Genomic DNA, 23,534 nt, shown 5'->3' with positions numbered 1-23,534 from the left:
CTAGCCTATAAACGATTGCACGTTGACAATAGTGTGAACAAGGTATTGTCACTGTGGTATTTTTAGCCGCTTTCGAAACGGTCACACTTGCAACCGGCAGTTTTTGTTTTGGTGCAGAATATCGTGTTTATTTTTCTTTTCTGCCATTTTATAAGCCATCCATGAAGCGAAGAAGTCAAACGCAGGCCCAACAGGCCGCACCCGCTGCTAAGAATGCGAAGGAAAAGGCGGGAGCGCTCACAGTGGCCCAGCTCAACTCGGACGTTATTTGGCAGGTGGGTGCTCCGCGGGACAAAACATATATGCGGTTTATAATCTTAATATAACATCCACAGCTGGCCTCGCAGTACTGGACGCCGGACACGAAGGCTGATCACAAGCCGTACAGTGCCCAGATCATCGAGCGCATCTACAACGAGGAAATCGGAGGCGGCGGTGCCCACAGTGCGCGGCGCATCAACATGCTGGAGTTCAGTCAGTACCTGGAGCAGTATCTGTGGCCACATTACCAGCGGGAGACCGCCACGCATGCCCACCTCATGTCCATCGTGATAATGGCCAACGAGAAGTTTAAGGAACGTGTCGAGGTCTGGAGTGTGTTTGAAAAACTACCTGATCAGTATCCCGCTTTCTTTCGCCACGTGCTGGAAAGCTGTTTGCCTGGAAAGAAGGCCAAGGAGGCCAGCAGCTCGCTGCGGGAGCGAACGGCCCTGCTGATGTTTATCAATCACTGTTTCAACAGCATGGAGATCGAGCTATGTCGCGAACAGGCCAAGCGATTGGTCTCCCTGTCCATGTGGCACTGCCTGCAGCCGCGTAAGTACTCCCAAGACCACTTTTTGACCCATCAAAACTAATCAAATTGAATTTCCATACAGGCCGCCGCGAGCAGGAGCTTCGAGAGGTTCCCGAGTGGCGAAAGTACTGGAAACGCCTGCTGAAAAAGGAAAAGGACAGCAAACCCGAGGTCGTCTGGGAAAGACACTTCATGCAGAACCTCATCATTGACTTCCTGCACATCCTCGAAAGCATTCCCGCCGAGGGCGAGGTGGCCTCCAACGTGGTTCACTACTGCGAACGCTTTCTGGAGTTCATCATCGATCTGGAGGCCCTTCTCCCGACGCGTCGTTTCTTCAACACAGTTCTGGACGACTGCCACCTCATTGTGCGGGCTCTGCTGTCGCCCCTGGTGCGGCGCGAGGAGGGCAAACTGTTCGGTCAGGTGAGTGTCAGACTTTTCTTTTAATTAATATCTCGTACAGCATAAATTAGTTAAAATTAAGTACAAATCTCAATGTTGGACATTGCTAAACTACGAAAACACTTAAATTAGTGTGGACGTTGGCTCATCAGTAGTCGTTGCCGTTCATGTAGTGCAGCTCGTCGCCCCAGTCATTCGCCGAGGGTGGCTCATTGTAGCAACACGTCTTTTTCAGCAGGAAGGTCACATGTCGCTGGCGCAGCACGCAGATGTAGAGTAGCAGCGGTGTCTGCAGCGCGTTAACCACGATGTGGGCATACAGCAGGCCTTCCAGCTGCAGCCAGGACATGATGAGAAACAGCCAGGCTATGGACATGACCAACAGCATCAGCGAGAACATGATGAAGCTGGAGGAAATAGAAGATGCGTTGATAGGTTACTCGTTTATGAACAATACTTTGAGGAAATTTACTCACTTGGCTTTTAGCTTGTGTGCAATGCGACCATAGACCGTCCTGCGGTTGATCAGCTTCCTGGTGGTCACAAAAAAGAATATATTGACCAAAATGGTGCAAGCAATGGGCGCAAAAAATATGCAGATGCCAAGCCAGCCGATCGTCTCCTGCTCTCCCACCATCTGCTCCCGCTTGTACGAGTCGGCGTCCAGGAAGAAATGCGCAAAGACGGCCAAGGCAGCCATTGTAGCCGTGCATCCCCAGGCATAGGCGGAGTAGTAGCAGTACTTCCTGCCATCCGTGACCCGCAGGAAGACGTTTCTCGACCGAAAAGTCTTCCAAATGTAGAAGCCGAAACTGTTAAGCCAAAAGAAGGCTGCCAGCAGGCTGAAGCACAGGATGATGTCCGCCACAATGAAGCTAACATGGCTGGTCAGCTCGGTGAAGATGCGCACCAGATCCGCCGCCTGGCTGACCATCAGGCACATGGCTATCGTTGTCACAATGTTGCCCACCAGATCTCTGCTAAATGGATGCAAGATTAACGCATGAAGGGAGTCGAATTCGGAGCAATACTCACCTGAGTGTGGGCAGTATAAAGTAGATGATGGCTATGACCAGCAGGATAATGAGCGAGATGCCATGGAATATGGGGTTCAAGATCTTGCGGAGCAGAAAGTTGGAATCACTCCACTTGATCTCCTTGCGAGCCAGGCAGATCCTGGCGAAGAGCGCAAGCTTTTCTCCAGTTTTCGAAACGGCCTGCCAATGGATTGAATCAGTAATTTTGCATAAGGTTCAACTGCAGTGTATCATACCTTATCGATGCAGTACAATCCATTATCGTAGTCGTGATACCTTGGCTCCAGACTGCCGGCAATATCCTCCTCATAATCCGACTCTACGCCATAACGCTCATCCTCCTCATTCTCGGCATTAGTGTAGTGCCTGAGTTTGCCATCGGCTAGGAGCAGTAGCTTATCAGAGCTCTGGAAAAATTAAAAGCACCTATAAATATCTGTAGTAGCTGAATGACATACCTCAGACTCACCCCCAGGTAGTGGTATATGGGCCACATCTGCATGGATCCACAGTTGGGTATGCCGATGACGAACTTCATGCCTTTGGGATGGGCTGGCTCCCCTCCAATGTTGGTGAACATGGGCTTGAAGTAGTCTGCAAATGGAATCCAAAGATATACAGAGAGCACAGACGATGGAGAATGATTAAGGCACTTCAAGCTCTCGCCGCCTTTGTTGGATTAGTGGAACAGGGGGGAGCCTATATAAATATTTACGAACGTGATCGCTGCACTGCATCTTCATCAGCTGTTCTTTCTGACTTTTCGCAATTTGTGCAGATTTGTTCTCCTGTTGAGGTGCACTTTTGTTCCACTCTGTCCATTGATATGTTAATCAAATCGGGGAACACGGAAATTAGATTGCATGTGCTGATTTTTTGCTCTGAGCATGGGAAAAATGGAATTAAAAATCCGCCGAGATTAGAGCAATTCTGTCGGTTACAATGATTCAACTTTTATTGTTTCATTTTTATGTGTTACTTAAGTGACAAGGTCCAAGGTCGTTAATGTTTAGTTCAGTATTCTAGGCGTTGTTAGAGATGTAACTTGGTTGATATGGCACCTATTGTTTTATTTCTTGCTTGTTTGTTTATTTTATGACAATATATGACTAAAATTCCTCTTCTACATTTATTCTATGTAAAAGGAACATAAACAGAACCCTCCTTAGTACCTTGCTAATGGATTTTCCGCTTCTTTTTACTTTCAAAAGATGGTATTCCCGATTTGGGATTCCCCCACCAAGTGGCTACTTAGCAGTTTAAACAGAAGCATGCCCCACAGCATAAATCATATTTCTCATCAGGATTGGGGCCGCTCTGTGTTTGCGCCGAGAACTTGTTTGGAGTAAGTGAATGGGGGATGGGGCTTCCTTGGCTGCTGGCTGCTGGCTGCGTTCCACTGATCCACTGATAGCCAACAAATGGGCCATTTAATGTTGCATATACACATGTGTTGCATGCCAGCAGGGAAAATCCATAAAGTTGAATGGACAACTGGCGTGGTGTTGTTGTTATGGTAACTTTTCCGAGACGGGGCAGGAGGAGTTTTCCGCCTGACCAGCTGTTGGACTCACCCGTTTCGTTGACCTGCTGACACTCGCCGTCCACGTGTATCTCGAACTTTTCGCAGCATTTGTTGACCAACACAACGCTGGGATCGGTTGTGGGATCCGATGGCGATCCTCCACTTGAGACATGACTGCTCACCGGCCAGGGGCTGGCGAGCAGGAGTAGCACAGGGAGCAGCAGGGGAACCAGCAGAGCGGAGCAGCTGCATTTTTTTGCATATAGCCCGGCTGCAAAATGCGCGCCAAGCGTTTTTACGAGCATCTTTTGCTTAGTAGCACAGTCACAGATACAGATACAAATGCACAGAGGTAAGCGGCTGTTGTCTTAGTCGTTTATGTGGATCTGCGCTTGCCAAGAAATGCGTCATCAAGTTGCCGGCTGTGAGCCAAGATCATGACTGGCATGCCAGAATTTAGGTAAGGCGACACTTTTCCATATAACAACACACACACAAAGGCACTTTGGTCTGGATTTCAGACTCACATTCGGTTAATAAACAATGCGCGCTTCACTTCCTCTTTATACAATATTCGAATCGAACTGGGAACTGGGAATCGAGGAAGAAACATCAACCGATTCGAGGCGACGACCAAAAGCGAATGACTCTCTGCGGCTGGCTCTTAACTTCTAGTCACTAAGGCGGCGAGAGAGTGGAGTGTTGCGAGAGTAGCGCTCAACCCCCACCAAAGCGCTCCCTCTCGCTCTGAAAACCAGACGGAGCGGTGGTCGAGGCCCCGAATATCGGATACCCGTTGTATCCGGCTATTCTATCTCAAAGGATTGGAAACCATCTATGATATCCCTTTTATTCATTGTCAGATTTCATCAATTTTTGGTATATGCCTATGTTTTGATAGTAGGAAGCTTCCCGCCTTCTATAGAAATCCTAAACATTTGAAAAATGTATGTTCTACAGTAATTCAAAATTTGATTGCGTTGGATTTAATACACATTTTTGGCTTTACTAGCCTAAATAACTTCAAAGCCAGCCCAAAAGATACAAGTATAATGCACAATACCCGTACTTTGCATTATGAATATCTTATCTTACTTATTTACCTTAAAATTCTTATCTTAGTTAACAACGCGATAATTGACTAAGAAAACGGATTAATACTAAACTTTTGGCATTTCTAGATAAATTCAAACATTTTGAAGAGAGTGAAGGAACAGTTCGGATGTTCTTCCCCATTCCTATTACATAACACCATATACCCTCTATTTCTTATAGAGGGTATAGAAAGTTGAAGCAGGGCTTTGAATGCACTCCCTCTCTACCACTCTCTGTTCCCTCTCCCTGCTCTCTTGTTTAAATTGAGCGACGGAAATTATCAATTGGAGCAAGTAGTGGGCACCAGTGAGGCAGGAACCGGCAATGTCTGGCTCTATGGGTATGCGAAGGCTTTGTTTGCTCCTCCAGCCCGCTCCAGAGCTCCCCCTCTCTAGAGCTCTTCTCCAGGATGTGACTAGATGATGCTGTGAGATAAGATGCAGCTGTGTGCAATCCCCCGATGACGCGTGCCTTGTCAACACACTTGTCCTCTCGCACCTCCACAAGCACTCGAAAAGGGAGGATAGGGTAAAATAAAGACAGGGACCTTCTTTAAACATGTTCCTTTAGTCAAAAGTTAGTCTGAAACACCCTTCAGCTAACCTTCAGCACAGATTTCCATTGAACACACTCGCTCGTATTGGGTTACCAGGGAAAGTCCACCATTTCTCCTGCTAGGACTTCCGCTTTCCGCTCACCTGGCTCGACTAATTAGCAGTCGCTCTCACGCACACATAGTTAATAGCCAGCTCGTGCCAGTGTATGAGTGGTCTTGCCCAAACTGATGACGTATCAACCTTTTGGGGCAGACCAACCGGCTTGGCTTACATAGTTTGTCTGGCTTGGAATACCTGTAGTGCAGCTGAAATTAAGAGAGGAAGAGAGTGTAATGCCCAGAGAATTGTTTAATGTTTGCGTGAGTTTGTAGAATTCACGAGGCCAGGCAGGTAGTAAAACAACAAAACACGTTCCATTCAATACACGCGTTTGGGGACTCGAGCAGGAGCGGATCAACAGGCTTGAGGGTTAGTTCTACACAGTACAAAATGTTTAGATTAATGGGTAATTTGATTATTAAATGATGTTAAATTTATAATGAAATTTATAATTTCTTTATGTTATTCCATACCTACAGCTCCTGGACATGCTGAAGTTCTACACCCGCTTCGAGATCAACGACGTCACCGGCAGCTCACTCACGGATCACGACATGACCCAGCTGCACTACAAGAAGATCACCTCGCTGCAGCGGGCGGTGTTCGCCAAGTTTCCCAGCCTGCGGGTCTTTGCTCTGTCCAATGTGGCCACAGTGGACAATCGGGAGTCCCTGGAGCAGCACTTCGGTGGCTTGGATGGCAAGGGTCTTCTGCAGATTGCCACCTTCTTGAATCTGGTTCCCGAAGAGGTGGCTGCTCCCTTAGACTGGCACCGTGTGGACGAGCAGTTTCTGCGTGAGTTGCTGATCACACGCCACGAGCGACGCTGCTCGCAGCTGGAGGCACTTAACGAGATGCCCCTGTATCCCACCGAGCAGATCATCTGGGATGAGAACGTGGTGCCCTCGGAGTATTATTCCGGTGACAGCTGTCTGGCACTGCCCAAGCTTAATCTGCAGTTCCTGACACTCCACGACTATCTGCTGCGCAACTTTAACCTCTTTCGCTTGGAATCCACCTATGAGATCCGGCAGGACATTGAGGATGCCGTGAGTCGCATGTTGCCCTGGCAGTCCGAAGATGGCGATGTCGTCTTCGGCGGCTGGGCAAGAATGGCTCTACCCATAGCCAGCTTTGCGGTGGTCGAAGTGGCCAAACCGCATCTGGGTGAAAAGAAGCCCTCAAGGGTGCGTGCAGATGTGGGAGTAACTCTCTCCGTGCGGCGAGAGATCAAGGCAGAGTGGGAGAACCTGCGGAAACACGACGTCTGCTTCCTGATAACCGTGAAGCCAACGCAACCGTATGGCACCAAGTACAATCACCGGGAGCCATTTATTCCTCAGGTGGGTTTGGTCAGTGTCAGAGGCTGCGAGGTGGAGGGCATGCTGGATGCCAATGGCCGGGTCATAGAAGATGGACCTGAGCCAAGGCCTCAGCTGCCAGGTGAGCAGCGTTGCTATCGCGTCTGGCTGGACTCGAATCAGTACCGCCAGGATATGGACGACCTTCAGGAGGTAAGTCTCTACGCACTCCTTTGTAATCCTAATCTAATCACTGCTAAATTTAGGGCGCCGATGATGTCTACGAGAGTTTCAACATCCTGATGCGCCGCAAGCCCAAAGAGAACAACTTCAAGGCCGTGCTGGAGACCATACGTCACTTAATGAACACAGAATGCGTGGTTCCGCCTTGGCTGCACGACATCCTGCTGGGCTATGGTGACCCCGGGGCCGCCCACTATAGTAATATGTCCAATCAAGAGCGCAGTCTGGAGTTCAACGACACTTTCCTGGACTACAAACATCTGGAGGCCAGTTTTCCCAACTATACTTTGAAGTGTGAAGTGCCGGAGGAAAAGCGACAACCGCCCTATCGACTAATATTTAAGGATGTGCCTATCCACAAGGACAGCGATGAAGAGGAGGGTGAGGAGAAAGTTGAGCAGGAATTAAGCAAAACCATTGAAGTGCAGCCATACAAATATGAGGCCAGGGGTCCGTATCCCAGCGACAAACCCAAGCAGTGAGTATAGAAATTCAAACTTTGTTTAATTTATAATAATTATGATTAATATTACTATTTCGTTTTAGAAACTCTATCCGTTTTACACCCACTCAAGTGGAAGCCATTCGTGCGGGAATGCAGCCGGGACTGACACTGGTGGTCGGTCCTCCTGGTACCGGTAAAACTGATGTGGCCGTGCAAATCATATCGAATATCTATCACAACCACCCCAGCCAACGCACCCTGATTGTCACCCACTCCAATCAGGCGCTTAACCAATTGTTCGAAAAGATAATGGCCTTGGATATCGATGAGCGGCATCTGCTGCGTCTTGGTCATGGAGAGGAGGCTCTGGAGACCGAGAAGGACTACAGTCGCTATGGGCGAGTCAACTATGTGCTGGCCAAGCGAGTGGATCTGCTTAGCCAGGTGCAGAAGCTGCAGGAGTCGCTCGGTGTCAGTGGTGACAATGCTTATACCTGTGAGACCGCTGGCTACTTTTACCTGTACAACGTGATGGCGCGATGGGAGAAGTTCCAGAGTCAGATGAGGGCGCACAGGGACGAGACGGACGTGGAGAAGCTGAGAGCCGTATTCGAGAAGGACTTTCCCTTTGCTAAGTTTTTCGCGGATGCTCCACAACCCTTGTTTAAAGGTGCGAACTACGAGGAGCTGATGGACGTAGCCTGTTCCAATTTCCGATACATCTCGGACATTTTCAACGAACTGGAGGAGTTCCGTGCCTTTGAACTGCTGCGCACGGGTCTTGATCGCTCCAAATATTTGCTCGTCAAAGAGGCAAAGATCATTGCCATGACTTGTACACATGCAGCGCTGAAACGTAAAGAGCTGGTCAATCTCGGCTTCCGATATGATAACATCCTTATGGAAGAGTCCGCACAGATCCTGGAGATCGAGACTTTTATTCCCCTGCTGCTACAGAATCCGCTGGATGGACTAAATCGTCTGAAACGTTGGATCATGATCGGGGATCATCATCAGCTGCCGCCCGTGATTAAGAACATGGCCTTCCAAAAGTACTCCAACATGGAGCAGAGCCTGTTCACCAGGCTGGTGCGCCTCGGAGTCCCTACAGTAGATCTGGATGGACAGGGTCGTGCTCGGGCCAGCATCTGCTCGCTGTACAAGTGGCGCTACAAGAAGCTGGAGGACCTGCAGCACATCTTCGAGCGGGATGAGTACAAAAAGGCCAACCCAGGATTTGCGCACGACTATCAGCTCATCAATGTGGAGGACTTCAAGGGAGTGGGCGAAAGCGAGCCCAATCCCTACTTCTATCAGGTGAGAATAAATATTTGTACTACTCAGTCAGTTCACAATATAATAAGTTTCTTATCCAAACAGAATCTTGCTGAGGCGGAGTATATTGTGGCCGTATACACCTACATGCGATTGCTGGGCTATCCAGCGGCCAAGATCTCTATATTGACCACTTACAACGGCCAGAAGCATCTCATCCGCGACGTGATTAACGCCCGCTGTGGCAACAATCCGCTCATCGGTTGGCCGCACAAGATCACCACCGTTGATAAGTACCAGGGCCAGCAGAACGACTACATTCTCATCTCTCTAGTGCGCACCAAGGTGGTGGGACATCTGCGGGATGTGCGGCGTCTGGTGGTGGCCATGAGTCGAGCGCGACTTGGTCTCTATGTGTTTGGCAGGGTTTCCCTGTTTAAGAACTGTCTGGAACTTCAACAGACCTTCAAACTAGTAAGTTGAAAATGCATTTTGTAGATTTCATGAGTTTTAAAAACCGCATTCTTTTAGCTCACACAGCGACCTTTGAAGCTGAGTCTGGTGCCCGATGATAAATACCCCACGGAGCGTTTGGCCAGTGCTGATGTGGCCACTGAATCTATCAAAGTGGTAGAGAACATGTCCGAAATGGCGCAGTTTGTTTACGAGCGGTACATGGCCAAAATGGAGGAACTCAAGGGCACCCTGCCCACCGAAGAGGAGCTGCTAGCCATGCGCAGTCAGTTGCCTCAGGAAGACGACGATGTCGTTCCAGAGGAAGCTTCCGAGGAGCCACCAGAAAAACGAGCAGCTAAAGAAGTACCAGTGTCTAAGAAAAAGACAACAGAAGCCTTCAAGCCCACGCCCATTCTCAACGAGATAAGTGTGGACGAGGCGGAAATGGATCAAAGGGAAGAGACCGTAAAGGAAACTACCGAGGAGCCAGCCCAGGTACCCACTCCTGCTGAGGAGTCTTAGTTACTTTTAAGTTGCTCAAATAATTTAATTTCAATAAGTCCAACAAAGTTTTAAAGTGACAAATGCAAATCGCATAGACCACACACCCCGTAATACCAGTCTACTTCTTGGGTGCGGTTATGCCCTCCAGCTGAGCCTTCAACTGGGCGTTGGTTTTCTTCAAGAACGTGATCTCCTCGGTGAACTTCTTCTCCTCGGAGGCCCTCAGCTCGGCATTGCGCCGCTCCGCCTGCTCCTGCTTGAGCTTCATGTCTGCGATAATCTCCTCCAGCGCTTCTTTGTCCAGTTCTAGGGTTTTGACGCGATCACGGAGCATTTCCTTTTCCTCGTGTGCCTGCAAAGCTTTGCGCATGCCAAAGGCCACGGAGCTGCAGTATAGTGTCTCATAGGCCTCCATTGACATGGCGATCTCATCGCGGATGCGCAGGAGCAGCAAGCCGCGCTCCGAGCAGTTTATGGTGACCTGGCGAATGATCTCGTCTAGGAAGAGGAGGATTAGATGAAGGTGCAAGTAAATGGGATTAAGCTTAATTTACCAAAACACTGGGAGTAGAGCTCGCGGCGCACGGGACAGATCCCCGTTTCGCGGGCTTGGGTCTGCTGGAGCCTGGTGTCCAGCATCTCCTGCAAGTTTATTACATCCTGGCGTGTAGCTGGAGTACTAGACACGGACTGCTGCCACAGCTGGCCATCCTCTTCCCAGCAGCGCGGTGGCAAAATGGAATTCAGTATCTCCTCGGTTTCCCTTTTGGAATCTAGCAGAGCGCCCGCCGTTTGGGGCCTCTTCATCTCAATCTCCGTCAGCGGAGCACCACCCTTCTTGTCCGGGTGCTTCACCACCAGCACCGGATTGTTGTAGCGCACCAGGGTCTGGAACTGACCCACGCTGGTAATATCTAGCTCCTCCATCTCGCCGGTATTTGTTTCAATTTAAAACTCAAAATATATATTTAATATAAACTTGTGTGTGCTTCGGGAATTCGACAGCTTGGCCCGACGATTTTGTTGATTGGAAAATCAGAAATGCCTGTGCTGGGAAAATCTCTAAGGGTGCGAGTTTGTTATTCTCCCTGCACTGGCTAGCAACCTTGTAGCGCCAGGCAACTCCCGGAAAAGTTTTATATTAGAGTGCCTGAATGCAAATATCAACAGGTGGAAAATCCAAAAACCGTAATAATAAAACTTCAAATTACTTATTTGTATAATATGTTTAATGTAAATGCAAACATAAATGAGTTTCTGGCTCTGTCCGTGAGGAATCGAACAGCGGTCAAAATTAACTTAGTTCGTTGCACATTTCCAATTCTCTCCAACTTAAGATCTGAACTTATGAGTATGAGCAAGTTTGGCTAATTAAACTAGGAGCTAGGTAACTAAATGTTAGCGACACAACTAAACGTAGTACGGAATTGGAAGAGCAAATAATTTAGTCTTTTTTAGTGGTACAACTTAGGGCTGTCGACGCATTTGGAACGCCATTAAAACTAATATCGCGGAAGTATTCGTGTGGACTGAAGTGTGCAGATGCAGATGTAGGATGTACATTAGTAACTCTTACATATTCATATCGTTTCATTACGGCTAGACATTGTCAATATATAATAGTACATATATATTATTGTCATTATTAATGCGGGAGAATTTCCTCTATGGGTTCTTGTAGTTCTGCTTCTGTTTTTGCTTCTGCACCTGGCTCTCTATCCTGGTTACTTGAGTTCTAGATATAACGCTGGCTTACCAGATACAACTACGCTATGTATATAAGTATTTATATGTGCTATGTACGTGTCTAGAATATTGTTGTTGGTGTTAACGCAACGGCGAACTCAAAGATGCAACAGATCCGATTCGGTTTGAACTAAACCACGGCAAGGGCTTGTCTACTACACAGATACACAGCTACTACATAATTTACACATCTTTTTGGGCAGCAGCTCCCATTGAGGCTTAGATCAGCTCGGCCACAGCATCGTCGCCATCCCGTATGGGTGCCTGGAAAGTGGATCCTGTGAACTCGAACAGCTGAAGGGAATAGAGTACTTAATGTTAGATCTATGGTTTATATTTTGGCTTTTAAGTTACTAACCGATGGCGCCCGATTGTTCCGCAACGTGGCATAGTCCGCAAACTCATTCATGTGCGGATCGACGCGGGCCAGCAGCAGGCCAGCACCACCCACTCCTCCAGCGCTGGCGCCACCACCACTGCGCATCGAACCACCGCCGGCACCACCGCTGCCAGTGAGCCTGTTTTGATTGTTACGCGGCTGAATGGTGGCGTACGTGTTGTCCACCGACTGGCCCACATGGTGGACCTGCTCAAGTGAGCTGCGATGCTCCAGGTGACCCGGCGCCTCAGAGTTGGAGATGTGATCGGGCTCCGAGAAGACCTGCATGGTCAGTTCCTGTTCCTCATAGAGTTTCAGTTTTCTGAGGGAAGAAGACAAACAGAAATTATAAATCTATCTTAGTATACATTCTACAGACACTTACTGTTCTATCCATAGCGGATTTTCGGTAGTATTCAGATCCTCGATGATCTGTTTCTTGATCAGTGCTTCCTTACGACGCGTCTCTACAGGCACAGATAGATTCCAGTGCTTCAGGCAGCAGCACAAGACAATGAAACTAATGACGCCTACGAAAAGGACAATGACCAGGGCCACCAGTCCAGCCACTGCCAGGTCAAACTCATCTTGCACTATAGCTATGTAGGCGGGCACAACGTTTTCTATGGCAAAGCCAGCATAGTAGTCCTAAAAAAAAATAAAACATAAGTTAAAATAAGATTAAACAAAAGCACAAAAAAGGAAATACCTTCAGATAATCATAGTTCCGATCGATATCCTTGAGAATTTCATCGACAGGAGCAATCTGCTGGGTCTGAGGATCGACGGCATGGAAGTACAGGTCACACCAGTCCATGCGAATGCGGCCAATGGAGTCCAAATGGAAGCGTATCTCGTCCACGATGATGCGATGCTGGGTAGCATTGCGCAGTTCGGCAATGATCTCCTCCTGCTCCTGGTAGACCTCTTCCGGCGGACGAGACAGGATTACACGCACCAGCTGGGTGCCATCAAAGACCCAGATCTGAATGAAAATAATTTATTAATAATGGATATTTATTCAACAGATGACTTTCCCGTCACTCACGTTAACTTTGGTGCTGGCGGAACGTTGGGGCTGCTCCAGTTCCCTGGCCACAATCTCCAGTTCGAAACGATCCTGATTGTACTCCGCCATAATGGTGTTTGCCGAGATGCGACCATCCTGCGAAATGGCAAACGGACTGGGAACAATCGAACCTGTCGCCTTGGTTGCCCCAAACTTGTAAAGATTTGACGCCACAATCATAAACTCGATCTTGGCATTCTTTCCTTGATCCGCATCGGTAGCATTAACTAGGGTTATGGCTGCACCCATCTTGGCATTGGCATTTACTCCGGCATAGTAGGTGGATTTCTCAAACACGGGGGGATTATCGTTCACATCCAGCACGGTGATGGCCACCTTTGCGACTGTATTATCCCGATTCAGGGTCTTGATGGAGAACGCTGCTCGTTCCTCTTCGGAGATATGCAGGTCCGCTTTGATGCTGGCCAGGATGTACAAAGTGTACACATCCGTTTCCTCGCGATCCAGACTCTTGTTGGTGTAGATATCACCCGTCAGTTTGTCCACATAGAAGGCCCCATCCTCATTGCCCAGCAACATGTAATAGAAGATGTCACGGTTGTGCTTGCTCCTGGAGGCGGCTTGAATGTGTCCGATTTTCACATCCCGACCGCTGTTCTCGTTGATGGATACCTTGTAAGGATTGGAGGCATCGGGGAACTCTGGTCGATTCTCGTTGGCATCCACAATGCTAACGCTGAGAAGGCGAAGGGATTCAAATGGAGGATTACCCGCATCCCGGGCCACCAGGATAATGTCGTAGCTAAAGAAACAATAAGAAATTATAGAGGAAACTTCGTCAAATTGGCGGCGACTTACTTGGCTCGATTCTTGCGATTCAGTTGCGTCCTGGCTCTTAACTCCCCTGTTACCTCGTCAATCTTGAACTCTCCAGTTTGCTGCTCATTCCTGTTGTTCACCTGCAGGTGGTAACTGATCTTGCCGTTCTCCTCCGTATCATTATCCATCGCCCTAACGGTGAGCAGTAGGTAATCCGGCTGGACAATATCACCGGGTATCTCAATGGTGGCGTTGGACAACGCGGGTATGACAAACTCCGGCTTGTGGCGATTGACCCTGAGCACTGTGATAATCGCTTTAGCTGTGCTCTCCATGGTGCCCGATCCCTGGGTATCGCGTGCCGAAATGGTCAGCTCGTAGGCTCCGTGTTTCCCAGATAAACTCTGGGCGGGATACACAATGCCCGACTGAGCATCCAGCTTGAAGAGGGCCATTTCGTTGCCAGCCGTGATGATATAGCGTACATCCCCATAGAGACCCTCATCCTGGTCGATGGCTTGCACTTGCAGCAGGGCGGCAGGCGGCTGATAGGCGGCATTCTCCGCCACCGTGGAGTTGTACACATCTCGCGTGAAAACCGGAGCATTGTCATTGACATCCAGAATGTTGATGTGGATCTAAAGATAATAAAATTGTTTTAAATTTATTATTAAAGTTAAATACATTATAAGTTTTTTAACTCACCGTAGCCGTGGCTGACTTTTGAACTGCAGCAGGAGCCTTATCCTGGGCGACCACCGACAGGGTGAGCTCCTTGATCTGCTCCCGATCGAGAATGGAGGAGTTGGCCACCATAACGTTGCCCGTATAAGCGTCAATGCTAAAGTACTTGTTGTTCTCCCCAATCAGTGTGTAGGTTATCTCGCCAAAGACTCCTACATCTCCATCTTGGGCCTCCACTTTTCCCGCCACCGTGCCCCGCGGTGAATTCTCAGTGACATTGAAGTAATAATCGCTTTGAGAGAACTTCGGGTCATTATCGTTCAGGTTGATAATATCCACCACCACATCAGCGGTGGAGGTCAGGGCGGGCACACCCGTATCACTGACGGTGGCCTGGAACTTGACCTCCTTAACTGCTTCGTAATCCAGACGAGCAATGGTGTAGATCACTCCGCTGGTCTGGTTAATGGCAAAATAGTCGTTGGCACTTATGTTGTATTCCCCAATGCTGGAATCCTCATCGGTGGCCTGGAGAGTGGTCAGAACGGTGCCCACAGGCTGCTCCTCCACCATCTGCAGCTTGATTTGCGGCTGCTCCACGCTCCAAGGTGCATTAAAGCGCTGTAAATACATATATTTATAATAATTGTTTATATTTGTATCATTGGAAATAGAGTCAAAATTATGTGTTAAAATTGTAAGGAGAATTTCTAGCTTTTTCATCAATCCTCACACATGGAAGGAATGTTCAATGAGCTTCCCTATACCAAGCTAAAGCTGCTATTCATCAATATCTTTGCCATACTGCACAGTGCCACTTATTTGAATGTATATCGCTTGTATGCCGATTTGAGAAATGTTAAAATAGGCGTAGACAGCTCTGGGGAAGAGATTTGGATCAGAGAGATCTTTACATTCCTCATCAGTGGCCTTATAGTTGTACGCTTTTGCCTGTGTTTCGTTGGTTTGGCATCCAACATTGTGGCCATGTGAGTGACTCCAATGTTTATTAACAATTTAGTTACACATTTCCATTTTAGATACCCTATCCTAACCAACTCGCAGGCTGAGATGCTCATGCCCACCATCATATTGCAGGCCATAGACAATGTCATCCTGAATCTTTACGAGATTATTTTAGGCTACGGAAGTTTGTGCTATCTGTATCCGGAGAGTACGGCTGTATTTATCTTTTTCGTACTCAAGATGGGTGTCAAGATTGCCTGCAGCATTTCTGTACTGTAGGTGTACCTAAGGTTTCTTAAGCAAATAGATTTGTATTATATGTTTTAATTTCAGTAATATCTACTCCGATCACCACACTCACTTGGCCACTCTGGTCTCTTTCAAAGAGGATTTAAATAGCTTGGGACCAGACAGTGTGGATGAAATTGAATTGGCCAACCAAAATTTTGATTCTACCTAGCTATACTAATATACATTAAATTATGATACTTGGACTATGCCGCATTTTTATCCAATTTCCAAAACAAAATCTATTATAATTTTGCTCACCGGTGGAATCTTGTTGACATCAATGATCTGTATGATCAGCAAACCTCGACCCTGAAAATCAAATATTAGGATTATAATATAAAAGGTTTTTGAATAGTGAAACCCCACCTGTTGGACATTCGGAGCCGTGCTGTCCGTGACCAAAACATTAATCCTCATCACGGCAAACAGATTGCGATCTAGTTGCTTGTTGACCGAAACTTTTCCATCCCTGGCGATCTTGAAGTACTCCTTAAACTGATCATAATGCGGCAGCTCCTTGCCCTCCTTATCAATGGCGGTGATGTCATCAGTGCCAGCGAACTCCAGTGCATTATGACTGGCCACATCGGGATCGAGGGCGATTAAGGTATACATCAGTTGTCCAGGAGGAGCATCCGCGCGCACCTCAGCATGCTGAGTGGCTGGCACAAAGTACGGATCCTTGTCATTGCTGTTCTGAACATTTATGGTCAGCGTGGCGGTTCCCGTGAGACTGGGTGTTCCCAGATCGGAGGCCTGGACCTGCAGCAGATAGGTGTTGCGGCGATCAAAGTCAAGTTTCCGGGACACGAACACCTCGCCGCTGCGCTCGTCGATGCCAAAGTCATCGAAGCTGCCCTGCTGGATGCGGTAACGCAGCTCAGCATTCTTGCCCGTATCCAAATCGGTGGCATGCACCCGCTCCACGCTCGTTCCAATCTCCGAGTTCTCCTCCACGACCGCACTGTAGCTCTGCTGCTCGAAGTTGGGCACATGGTTATTGACATCCCGCACGGTGATATTCACGCCACAGTGGGCCGAGAAGAGACCATCGTTGGCCTCCACGGCGAAAATGAGCTGATCGCTGTTCAGATTGGTGACATCCAGGGTGGCATTCGGCCTGATGCTAATCTGACCCGTCTCGCGATCAATGCCAAAGATGGCCTCCACCTGCTCTGAGCCACGGATTCGGTAGCTGATCCTAGACATGGTGTCCGCATCCCGCGCCTTGACAATCAGCGGGGAATCGAAGACCACGGCACCCTCGTCCACACTCGCCCTGTACAGAGGACTCTCACAAACGGGCGGCGAATCATTGGCATCCGTCACAGAAATCCGCAGGGAAACCACAGAGGCTTGACCACGCCCATTGTCATCGGTGGCCTGTAAAGAAACCGCCAGATTTTGCATTAGATATTCACCATTTATTCCATATGCTTTCAGAATTAGTAAAAATATTATAAATGAGTGAATGCCCTACATTAATTTATGCACATTCATTTTAATTTAGTGGCCTTTAGTTGTAAATAAATCGGACAATTCTCTGAAGAGGATTATGAATAATAATTGTTTGCGCTACTAATTTATTCAGCAACTTATCATAATTGTTTGCTCAACAAAGTGCACAACATTATGCAAATAGAAAAGTTTTTAAATGCGGGCTAAACCTAACAGGTGTTATGCTTATGCACACTATAAAAACTGATTTATAAAAACAAGAAGGTAAATAATAGCTTTAAATGAACTAAAACGAATACTAAACAGGGTAACAAAATTACATTGTATTTTTTCTTTCCCTTAAATATTATTTTAAATTCCTTTAATCAGTCTTAAGGTGTTGGGTAAGGCGATGTTTCAGCACCGCAGTCCTGAATTTTAATCCTCTCGTTATTTATGTTCTACATGTTGGGAAGAGATCTGCCTACACGAAGCACATCCCGCATGATTCCCATTGCCCCTGCCGAGTTACGCACATAAAAACCTTGCCACCCACTCGCTCACGAAGATTGAGACAGTCACTCACCTTGTATGACAAGAAGTACGTGGTCACCGATTCGTAGTCCAGACACGTCTGCGGTGCCTTGTCGTCATTAGCAGTCGCTGCGGGAACTCCAGATGGAGCTGCGTGTGCAACTGGAGCTGATAGTGGATCGGACGATGACGACGCCTCTGGCTTCTCGGGCTCCTCTGGCGCCTGGGTGATTAACGTGTACTGGACGGTAGGCTCGGTACCAATCTCCCTGGGAGCCGCCTCCATGGAAAGCATTTCCAGATGGCCCTCGCCATCCCCACCAGCATTAGTCTCCTCCGCCTCGTTCTCATCGTCGTGCAGATCACGTCGCTCGCGCCGGTTGCCCTCCCCCTCGCCGTGGCAGTTGGCCAGGCTAATAACACCTGTACGCTCGTTGACATGAAAGAGTTCGGCTCCGGTTCCGGATAGGCTGTAGCGAATGCCGGAGTCGCCATAGCTTCCGGAATCCACATCCCTGGCCGTAATGGTGGCTATGTACTGACCCGGCAGCGCCGCCTCCGACACGGATGCCGAGTAGCTCTCCTGCTCGAAAACCGGCTTGTTGTCGTTGGCATCCAGGACGCTCACCGTAATCGTTGCCGTGGAGGAGAGCTTCGGATTGGTGTCCGTCTCCTCGGCCACCACCAGTACGATGAATTTCCTCTGGTTGGGATTTTCGTAGTCCAGTGTGCCGTTCGCCACGCGTATGTTGACCTGAGAGTAGCCGGTGACCAGTTTGGGCTCCACATCGAACACCCCGGATACGTCGTCCAGGCGCAGGGCAAACTTTGAATTGATGCCCACATCAGCATCGCTGACACTCATGTCCAAAGCGAGTGGTGTGCCTGGGGGTGTGTTCTCCAAGAGGGACACCGAGTACTCCTTGTGATTAAACACTGGTGGAGAGTCATTAACATCCCTTATGGTAACCGTGGCCTTGGCCGTGGCACTTGTCAGGGGATCATCGCTGGGGACCCCGTTCACCAGCTCCCTTGCACGGATCACCAGCGAAATAATGCCCGTGGAATCCTCCAGAGCTTCTCGATCCAAGGGCTTGGCGGTGCGCAGTTCTCCCGACTGAGCGTCCAGCAGGAAGTAGTCATTGGCATCTTAGGGGGAATGAAAAAATATTTGAGTTAGGAGGTAGTTATGAAGATGGCTTCAAAACTTACTTGTCTTCAAATCATAGACAATCTTCCTGGGCTCTCCAGTGTCACCATCTCTGGCATGGACGGTGAGCACCAAGGTGTTAATGGGACTGTCCTCATCAATAACCGTGGAGAGAGAGCCTTGAAAGACGGGCGGATTGTCCTGCACATCCTTCACCCTGGCCTCAAAAGTGGTTTGGGTCTTGTGGGGACCATCGGTGGCTTCGATCTGGAAGTGGTACACCATCCGCTGGTTGTAATTCAGGGTATCATTGAGCACAACAGCTGCCTCTAGAATGGTGGCTTCTCTCTTGGTCACATGCAGACGGAATCTGGTTTGGAATTTTAATTATAGGACCTGTTTTTGAAGATATTTTTCAAGAGCTACTTACTTGCTGCAGGCTTCTGGACTTTGCTGCTGTGGTAGGCATTTCAAATCCAGACTATCTCCTGCAATATCTCTGTCCTTAACCAAAATCTTATCAAAGATAGTAGTTCCCACCGCAGCATCCTCGTTTACATCGGCTTCATAAGGGGTCTAAAGAAGAATATATAAATATTATAATAAATGGTATTCTTGATATAGAATTTCAACCGATTTTTAATTGGTGATAAGATCGTATACTCACATTTTGAAACTCTGGAGGATTGTCGTTCAGATCCAGAATGATAAAAGTGATTGGCACTTCGACCACATTATCTCGCTCTGATTCTCCCTCGGGATCCACGCGATCCCTTATGGAAACCAGGAACTTCAAGGTGTCCTTCTCCTCGCGATCCAGTGGTTTTATCAGCGTGATGTTCCCGGAAACCGGATCTACACTAAAGTGATCTGCACCAATGGCTCCATAGGTCACAGGACTTCCCTCAGGATCGTAGGCTTCCAGCCGGAAGACTACTGTACCCACAGTCACATTCTCGTAAAGGATAATATTATTCAGGGTCTGGGTGAACACAGGTGGTAGGTTGGTCTCCCCTGATTGAATGAAGTTGAAAAATTAAACTTGATTTAATTAAAGGAAATTCTTTTCGAATTTTTTCAATTTACTCACCCTTGGTCAGGCTCAGGCCCACACAGATCAACAAAAGCCCCAAAGGAAGCTTCATTTTGGGGTCTGCAAAGAAAAAACAAAATAAACGTAAAGTGTTTGCTTACTTTCGAGTTTCAACAAAATTGGAGACCAATAAGCTTAAACCAACAGATTTGCGAGACAAATGAGGTACTTTCGAAGGCAAAATATTATAGTAATGCTCTTAGCAGGGTTATTACCTTTTAAAAATCTGACTCAATAAGAGCTCATTCTTTAAGCAAAGGATTTAAAAAGGTCCTACTTTCAGTACGGAATTTCATAAAATATCACGTTAGAATTAAACACCTTTGAGCCCCCTCAGGGTATATTAAAAACATGTTATCACAACTTTAGGGTGTTGTATATGGTTATTTGATTTTTTTTCGGCTTTGTGCTTGTTTTTGTTTTCCCTCCATTTGATGGCATAAACAAACAATAAAGATAAATTAAATTTCATTTCGTGCTGAAAATTCAATTAGCTGACAATGCACACAGGCCAGTGAGAGCGTGACAACGATGATGCGGATGATGGGGCTGGAGGAGGTGGTTTTGGTGGGGCTACTGATGATGATGGCTATAACAACATAACGTTGTTGATGACAAGCAGCAACAGGAACAACGAAAACAACAACAACAACAGCAGCATAAAGAGGCAACAAGCAACATTGTGGCAAATTGTGCACTTTAACTGCGGGTTGGCGGAGTGGGGCTGGGGGTTGTTTTTCCGAGGGAGGGAATCGCCGAAGGCGCCAACATTCCTGTTACGTCCGTCCGTTTGTCCATTGTCCGGCACGCACCACCTAACCGAGGACCAGCATTGTGAGCCCGTGGACCAGAGGCGCACATATCTGGCAACCAGCAGACGGACCATCCAGGCGATGACCACACAAACGGGCGAAGGAGCAGGAGTACACTTGGGGAAAAGGGGGGTCGTCTATAACTCATGAATTTAACAACAACTTTTAACTCGAAAATAAATCATTAAATAATATTAAAAACGCGAATTCTTTAGAAAACGAATAAAATATAGAATTAAATTTATTATTCAACCAACGTAACTTAAATCTTTCTATTTAAACTCAATGTTTTAACCTTTTTTTGGTAATTGAGAGTGGATTTCATAGTCAAATTTGCTTCACCCTTTCCTTTTTTTAAATAAATTATCATCTCAACTTTCCCAAACTTTTCTGCCAGTGCATAAGCAGGAGCAGCAGCAAACACGAGCGAGAACCAAAACCAGGCGGAGCCAATTAGTTATGCATAAAAGCTCGACTAAATATTTTCAGTTTGGACCATGTTTTGTGTGGGTTTATTTGCTTACAACCCTCGGCCAAGAGCCTAAATGGCCAGCACGAGCACGGGCACAAGCACAAGCACATCGCAGCACAGCACAAGCACGAGCAAAGCAAAAGCACACACCTCCAGAGTGTAAGCATGGTTGTCTGGCTGAGTTGGGTCCATAAATTCACCTACAAGCGTTTTGCAGTCGCCCGGCGCTGACCATAAACTCAACATTTTAGGGTTAAGCGGGTTTGTTTTCGGGTCTGCTGAGGGTCTGTCGAGCTTGGCCTTAAACTTATACCCCCTCGTCACGAAAGGGGATCCGTCCCTTAAGCCCCACCGCCGCAGGCCAAAAGTTCAAACAGGAACTCGGAATACTCTAATGGCGAACAAACTGTGCTTAAGCTGGTGCATCGGATATAAAACTAGAATTTGCTAACTTCGTAAACTAAACCAGATAACAACTTGGTTATTTATAGGAATAGGGGAAAAAATAGAATATGAATTATTTTTTTTATTATAATAAATTTGAAAGTTATGTGTGATAGGACCCGCCAGATTTGATATCCTTCCCTGTTGTTCAATATAAATTGAATTTCATATTCAACTGGTTGTCGCCACCACCCCCACTTTCCACTTCCCCTGGTGATATATCGTTTGGGGTTTATATTTGGGGTTTATATTCGGTTTCAAATGAAATTCTCACTGGCTCTGCTGGCCGGGAGTTTAGTTGAGCTTTGTCCCGTTGATTGGAACTAAACAGTGGTAATTTATGGACGACTAAATCATGTTACCCCCAACTGAATGGATTCGCAGCCATTGTGCGTTAATCTTGGGGGATTATGGGCTCAGACCCCCCCACCAGGCAATGTCCAATGGGCTTCCATTGTCTCCAGGTGAGCCAGGAACTAATGACTGTCGCAATGACATTTTGCACTGAATGGCATTAAGTTGCTACATAAATGTATGCTGTCCTGTGGCTGGCATCTCCTTGCACAGAAATACGGAGAAATTTCCGGGGCGAAATAATTGCCAGATTTTCAGCACCTTTTCAAGCTTGAAATGCAATCAAATATGCAAACTTACTCATGTAAGTATATTCCCTTTTTAATAGTTTATTTTGAGTATTTGAAGTGTAAATAAAATAGAAATAAATGTTTTACACAAAGCGACAGATTTTATCTTGAAATATTTTTCTTTACGCAATGCATTCCTTTTAAGACTCTAAATGAATGTGAAAACTGTGCGTTGAAGCAAACAAGTCAGTTACTTAGTCACACTTGCACTGGCTTAAAGTCTTTGGGGGATATGCAACATTTTCCTCAATTTTCAGACTCCAATGAACGCTAAAGAGCGTCCCCCCACACCACTAATAATTCGCCATCTCCTGACCATATATTTTTTGGTTATTTTCCAGGCCAGCTCTCTTGAGCTCTGTGTCAATATTATGCCACGGCCATTAAGGCTGCCTCCATATGTACATATACGATGTACAACCCCTCTTATATAGACACGCGTTCGGCGGAGCATAACCAATATCAATCATACAGTAAATTTATATTGCATTTACGTATTTTCCTTTCCACGTTTGTCAATCCAAAGCCGAAACAGGGGCCAATCCCGGCCAATCCCCGGCGAATACCCGACCAACCTGTTGATGATTCAAGCCTTTCGAGCGGTGGCACAGCCACAATCCTTCCCTGGGGTTCGCTCGTTTGCCCCAATCCCCTCCTCGTGGCACCATAAAAAAAACCCTGTGTACCTTGAGTCGAATTTACTTTGAGTGCACAGCCGTTTGGCAGCAGTCCTTCCAGCAGATTGCCTCCCCAGTTGGGTCGTATCCATCCAACCATCCATCCATCCACCCCCCTTTTTCGGGCATGTCCAACATAATAAATCATATTTATTTAAAATACATTTTGTTTAGCCAGCTCAGCTTTTGTCCTGAGCTGCCTGGCCTGCGCTTTTCTTTTGGGAGTGGCAATAGTAATTGAATTAGGTGCGCTTCGGGTCACCCGGAGCGGTTCACCCCATGCTTTTCCTTGGCCCCCCGATTACGACTAATGCTTAAAACTTGTTTGTCCTCCACTGTTGCGCGGTTTTCGCCGCTAATCCGGGGAATCCCACCACGACTGCGAATGGCTGCCTGGCTGGCGAATTTGACACTTGACTTTGTGGCATCCGCAACTTCTTCGCTTTATTCACAGTTCCCCAACCGAATACTTTAGCCGCACGAATGGACTCACTATGAAAGAAGAGCTTACCATGGAACATTTTTTTGTGGAGATCAAAAACGTCCTCTTTAATGTAGTGCAATGACCTGTAAAGCCCTTTCCTTAAAGAACTACTGATTGGTTATAAATATTTTCAT

The 23,534-nt window shown here is 47.3% G+C and overlaps 5 protein-coding genes across 7 annotated transcripts in view; 2 read left to right on the top strand and 3 right to left on the bottom strand.

The window, feature by feature from the left end:
- Positions 1–78: 78 nt before the first annotated feature.
- Positions 79–9,841, top strand: LOC108025329 (RNA helicase aquarius). Of its 2 annotated transcripts, XM_017095756.2 has the most exons (8): positions 79–275; positions 336–816; positions 879–1,222; positions 5,994–7,028; positions 7,082–7,536; positions 7,605–8,820; positions 8,884–9,252; positions 9,310–9,841. In XM_017095756.2, the coding sequence occupies exons 1-8, from the start codon at positions 162–164 to the stop codon at positions 9,754–9,756; spliced, it is 4,461 nt and encodes a 1,486-aa protein (XP_016951245.1). In that variant the 5' UTR covers positions 79–161; the 3' UTR covers positions 9,757–9,841. The 2 variants fall into 2 exon arrangements, with proteins under 2 accessions (XP_016951245.1, XP_016951246.1); XM_017095757.3 differs by lacking the exons at positions 79–275; positions 336–816; positions 879–1,222 and adding an exon at positions 5,625–5,883.
- LOC108025331 (probable G-protein coupled receptor Mth-like 5) lies at positions 1,224–4,401 on the bottom strand. Of its 2 annotated transcripts, none has more exons than XM_017095758.3 (6): positions 3,813–4,401; positions 2,708–2,832; positions 2,475–2,645; positions 2,237–2,418; positions 1,678–2,181; positions 1,224–1,608 (listed from the first exon to the last, which is right to left on the bottom strand). In XM_017095758.3, exons 1-6 carry the CDS (start codon positions 4,066–4,068, stop codon positions 1,350–1,352), a joined length of 1,497 nt encoding a protein of 498 aa, XP_016951247.1. In that variant the 5' UTR covers positions 4,069–4,401; the 3' UTR covers positions 1,224–1,349. The 2 variants fall into 2 exon arrangements, with proteins under 2 accessions (XP_016951247.1, XP_016951248.1); XM_017095759.3 differs by having other exon boundaries at positions 1,678–2,178.
- Positions 9,761–10,779, bottom strand: LOC108025332 (putative inner dynein arm light chain, axonemal). Its single transcript, XM_017095760.3, has 2 exons — positions 10,293–10,779; positions 9,761–10,236 (listed from the first exon to the last, which is right to left on the bottom strand). The coding sequence occupies exons 1-2, from the start codon at positions 10,663–10,665 to the stop codon at positions 9,857–9,859; spliced, it is 753 nt and encodes a 250-aa protein (XP_016951249.1). The 5' UTR covers positions 10,666–10,779; the 3' UTR covers positions 9,761–9,856.
- Positions 10,780–10,945: 166 nt separating this feature from the next.
- The window catches only part of LOC108025036 (cadherin-87A), a 62,575-nt gene continuing 49,986 nt past the window's right edge, over positions 10,946–23,534 (bottom strand). The window contains exons 5-18 of the mRNA XM_017095291.3: positions 19,865–19,927; positions 19,442–19,788; positions 19,205–19,350; positions 18,837–19,144; positions 17,677–18,773; positions 16,020–17,036; positions 15,912–15,962; positions 14,418–15,017; positions 13,752–14,350; positions 12,912–13,695; positions 12,573–12,848; positions 12,249–12,511; positions 11,843–12,185; positions 10,946–11,778 (exon numbers count right to left, since the gene is read on the bottom strand). Coding sequence (XP_016950780.1) covers positions 11,704–11,778; positions 11,843–12,185; positions 12,249–12,511; positions 12,573–12,848; positions 12,912–13,695; positions 13,752–14,350; positions 14,418–15,017; positions 15,912–15,962; positions 16,020–17,036; positions 17,677–18,773; positions 18,837–19,144; positions 19,205–19,350; positions 19,442–19,788; positions 19,865–19,919 — 5,961 coding nt within the window. The 5' untranslated portion in view covers positions 19,920–19,927 and the 3' untranslated portion in view covers positions 10,946–11,703. The remainder of the gene's footprint in view (positions 11,779–11,842; positions 12,186–12,248; positions 12,512–12,572; positions 12,849–12,911; positions 13,696–13,751; positions 14,351–14,417; positions 15,018–15,911; positions 15,963–16,019; positions 17,037–17,676; positions 18,774–18,836; positions 19,145–19,204; positions 19,351–19,441; positions 19,789–19,864; positions 19,928–23,534) is intronic.
- On the top strand, positions 15,056–15,856 carry LOC108025307 (uncharacterized). The gene is made up of 3 exons (XM_017095705.3): positions 15,056–15,385; positions 15,437–15,637; positions 15,696–15,856. The coding sequence occupies exons 1-3, from the start codon at positions 15,132–15,134 to the stop codon at positions 15,820–15,822; spliced, it is 582 nt and encodes a 193-aa protein (XP_016951194.1). The 5' UTR covers positions 15,056–15,131; the 3' UTR covers positions 15,823–15,856.

The sequence above is a fragment of the Drosophila biarmipes genome, chromosome 3R (assembly GCF_025231255.1).
Source record: "Drosophila biarmipes strain raj3 chromosome 3R, RU_DBia_V1.1, whole genome shotgun sequence".
NCBI classification, from domain to species: Eukaryota; Metazoa; Arthropoda; class Insecta; order Diptera; family Drosophilidae; genus Drosophila; species Drosophila biarmipes.
This window is presented reverse-complemented; position numbering and strand designations above follow the sequence as displayed.